This window comes from Monosiga brevicollis, genomic scaffold (assembly GCF_000002865.3).
Source record: "Monosiga brevicollis MX1 MONBRscaffold_11 genomic scaffold, whole genome shotgun sequence".
Classification (NCBI taxonomy): Eukaryota; class Choanoflagellata; order Craspedida; family Salpingoecidae; genus Monosiga; species Monosiga brevicollis.
In genome coordinates this window covers 96,018-98,864 of record NW_001865048.1, presented here as the reverse complement: position 1 = coordinate 98,864, position 2,847 = coordinate 96,018, and the positions used below count along the sequence as shown (strand labels likewise).

At 52.9% G+C, this 2,847-nt stretch overlaps 2 protein-coding genes across 2 annotated transcripts in view; one reads left to right on the top strand and one right to left on the bottom strand.

Annotated features, from left to right (window-relative positions):
* The window catches only part of MONBRDRAFT_32505 (uncharacterized protein), a gene marked incomplete at its 5' end in the record, with an annotated part of 2,948 nt that extends 1,305 nt beyond the window's left edge, over nucleotides 1–1,643 (top strand). The window contains 7 exons of the mRNA XM_001746109.1: nucleotides 55–168; nucleotides 265–492; nucleotides 597–657; nucleotides 758–842; nucleotides 946–1,037; nucleotides 1,181–1,250; nucleotides 1,340–1,643. Of these exons, the coding sequence (XP_001746161.1) occupies nucleotides 55–168; nucleotides 265–492; nucleotides 597–657; nucleotides 758–842; nucleotides 946–1,037; nucleotides 1,181–1,250; nucleotides 1,340–1,563 (874 nt within the window). The 3' untranslated portion in view covers nucleotides 1,564–1,643. The remainder of the gene's footprint in view (nucleotides 1–54; nucleotides 169–264; nucleotides 493–596; nucleotides 658–757; nucleotides 843–945; nucleotides 1,038–1,180; nucleotides 1,251–1,339) is intronic.
* Nucleotides 1,644–1,803: 160 nt separating this feature from the next.
* Nucleotides 1,804–2,847, bottom strand: part of MONBRDRAFT_21521 (uncharacterized protein) — a gene marked incomplete at both ends in the record, with an annotated part of 1,862 nt that continues 818 nt past the window's right edge. The window contains 3 exons of the mRNA XM_001745972.1: nucleotides 1,804–2,001; nucleotides 2,085–2,161; nucleotides 2,275–2,479. Coding sequence (XP_001746024.1) covers nucleotides 1,804–2,001; nucleotides 2,085–2,161; nucleotides 2,275–2,479 — 480 coding nt within the window. The remainder of the gene's footprint in view (nucleotides 2,002–2,084; nucleotides 2,162–2,274; nucleotides 2,480–2,847) is intronic.

Sequence of the window (2,847 nt, the reverse complement as noted above, 5' to 3'; positions counted from 1 at the left end):
TTTAAAACCCCCCCCCCCCCCCCCCCCCCCCTCATTCTTGCATGGTCCCTTCAGATACCTGCAAGATGTCTTTGACGTGCCACTTGTCATCCAAATGACCGACGACGAGAAGTTTTTGTTCAAATCTGAACTCACGCTTGACGAAGATCCTGTGACTGGTGTATTCGCGTACGTTGACACTCATTCCGCCAAGACCTTCCCCCGTCACAACAAACGCGCCGCTCCTATCTTACACAACCACGCCCTGTCGCGCATCGCATGCAGGTTGACACGCGAGAATGCCAAGGATATCATCGCATGCGGCTTCAACCGCGAGAAGACTTACATCTTTGCCGATACGGACATCATGGGCGGTGCCTTTTACAAGAATGTGCTCAGGATACAACGCCGTGTCAGCCTGCATCAGGCTTGCAAAATTTTCGGTTTCGACGAGAATGCCAACATTGGCAAGATCTCCTTTGCTGCCATCCAAGCCAGCCCATCCTTCCCCTCGTGAGTCATCGTGCACTTGCTATCCCTTTCAGAGTCACTTACTGACAGCAATAGCACTTTGCGCACGAATCGCACTCTCATACGCACATTGTCCTGCCAAATAGGTCCTTTCCTGGCGTGTTGCAGCAATCGGCGGCCTGCCTGATCCCCTGTGCCATTGATCAGGTACATTTGGCTGTTATCGTTGTTGTCCTGACCTTGGCTACCTCAATTCGCGCGCTTGCGTTGACACGGGTTGCTTCACTTGCCTTCAACTCTGATTTAGGATCCCTACTTTCGCATGACGCGTGATGTCGCCCCTGCTCTTCGCGAGGAAAAGCCGGCCCTCGTCCACTCTGTCTTCTTCCCTGGTTCGTGGTGCCACGCCGTCATCGTTGATTTGGTGTATCAGAGTGCTACACATTCACACCTCGGCATACTTTGACTCTCACGGGCAAACGTCTGTGCCCATAGCCATGACGGGCAGCTCGACCAAGATGAGCAGCAGCACCAAGTCGCCAACCACTGTCTTCTTGACGGATAAGCCTGAAGATATCAAGGATAAGGTATGGCATGCGTTTTGGCCTTTGCTTCGGTCATGCAGGCTTGAATCAAGATACAGAAACAGTCAACCTGGTCAGCTTGATGCATCTTTGACTCTCCCCCTTTTTTTTTTCTTTTACCCTTTTTCCTTTCATCTTTTTTTCAGATCCACAAGCACGCATTTTCGGGCGCTCCTGAAACCTTGGCTGAGCATCGCGAGCGCGGCGCAAATACTGGTACGTGCCGTTTGCCTAGGGCTCGAAAAAGTTGAGAGCGTGACCTCAACTCAGACGCGCCACATGTTTGCTCGATTGCGTTGGAGTAGATGTGGATGTGTCATATCAGTACCTGCGCTTCTTCTTGGAGGACGATGAGGAATTGGAGCGAATTCGCGAGGCGTATGGCTCTGGAAAAATGACGACCTTTGAGATCAAGTCACGCTTGATCGAGGTGCTCCAGGGTGTGGTTCGCCAGCATCAAGAAGCTCGCGCCAAGGTGACGGATGACGAAGTTCGCCACTTCATGACACCGCGCCCCCTCTCCCAATGAGTGGGTGTCCGCTGCAGATTTGATCAAATGAACACAGCCTGGCCACCAACCCAATGACGAATCAATTGACATCAAAGGCGAACTGAATACTGAGCTGAATTGTCTTTTCCCTGACGCATGACGCGACAAAATTGCCGCATTAAGGGCATGCTCGAAAACACCTTGTGCACATGCTTAGCCAAACGCCGCGCAGCGGCATGAATATAGTCAATGTGACGAAAGAAAAATAAAGGGCTTGGGTCATACACCACTTCCATATCTTTGAGCCAATTCACTTTGGAACACTTCCTTGAGCGCTTGCAGGCAGGCTCGATACCCTGGATCCGAGCGAAAAGCAGCTAGATCATGCGAGGGGGTGTGGGGTTTGTGGATGACCCAAGCCGCAGGCACCACCACAAAGCGATGGTGGCTGACATGCAGCTCCATGATTTGCGAGACCTGCGAGTGGAGAACAGGGACACGGTATAAACTTAGCTTCTGCTCGAGGCCCTACATTCGCATCGATTGAGCAGCACACCAACCTTATTCCAGCCAAATCCAGAGAAGCGTTCGTCGAAGCGCGGGGCATGCGGTGACATTAGCAGGTAGGGCTCGTAGTCTATATCACCCACCGTCAACAACCGTCATGAAAAGCTGCTCGATGGTCTTATTGGTCATGTCAGGAGAGAGCAGACGGGAGCATTCAAAAAAAAAAATAGTGCGCCAACGCACCGGGCTGCCAGTCAATGGCATAAGGGTCAGTTGTACCTGACCAGCGGTGATAGTCGGTAGGGCGATGGGCCACGGGCCATAGATCCATACGAAACGGCCGCAAGAGCCCCAAGTCCCATGCCTCCAGCAACGCAGCTTTGGTCCCGAATCGAGGCAGGCGATACTGCGGTGTTTCAAACGCGGGCACCACAAAGGCCGTCCGATTCTGCCACAAGGGGAATGACCAGAAGCGGGCGCGACAACGACACGATTGAGAGGGACACGTGTCCACGCCTTTTGGACAGGCAGAGACAGACTGCCGTGCACCATCCCCCCCCCCCGCACACAGACACAGACACAGACACAGACACAGACACACACAGACACACACACACACAGACACAGACACAGACACACACAGACACACACACACACACACACACACACACACACACACACACACACACAGACACACACAGACACAGACACAGACACACACAGACACACACAGACACAGACACAGACACACACAGACACACACACACACACACACACACACACACACACACACACACACACACACACACACACGCA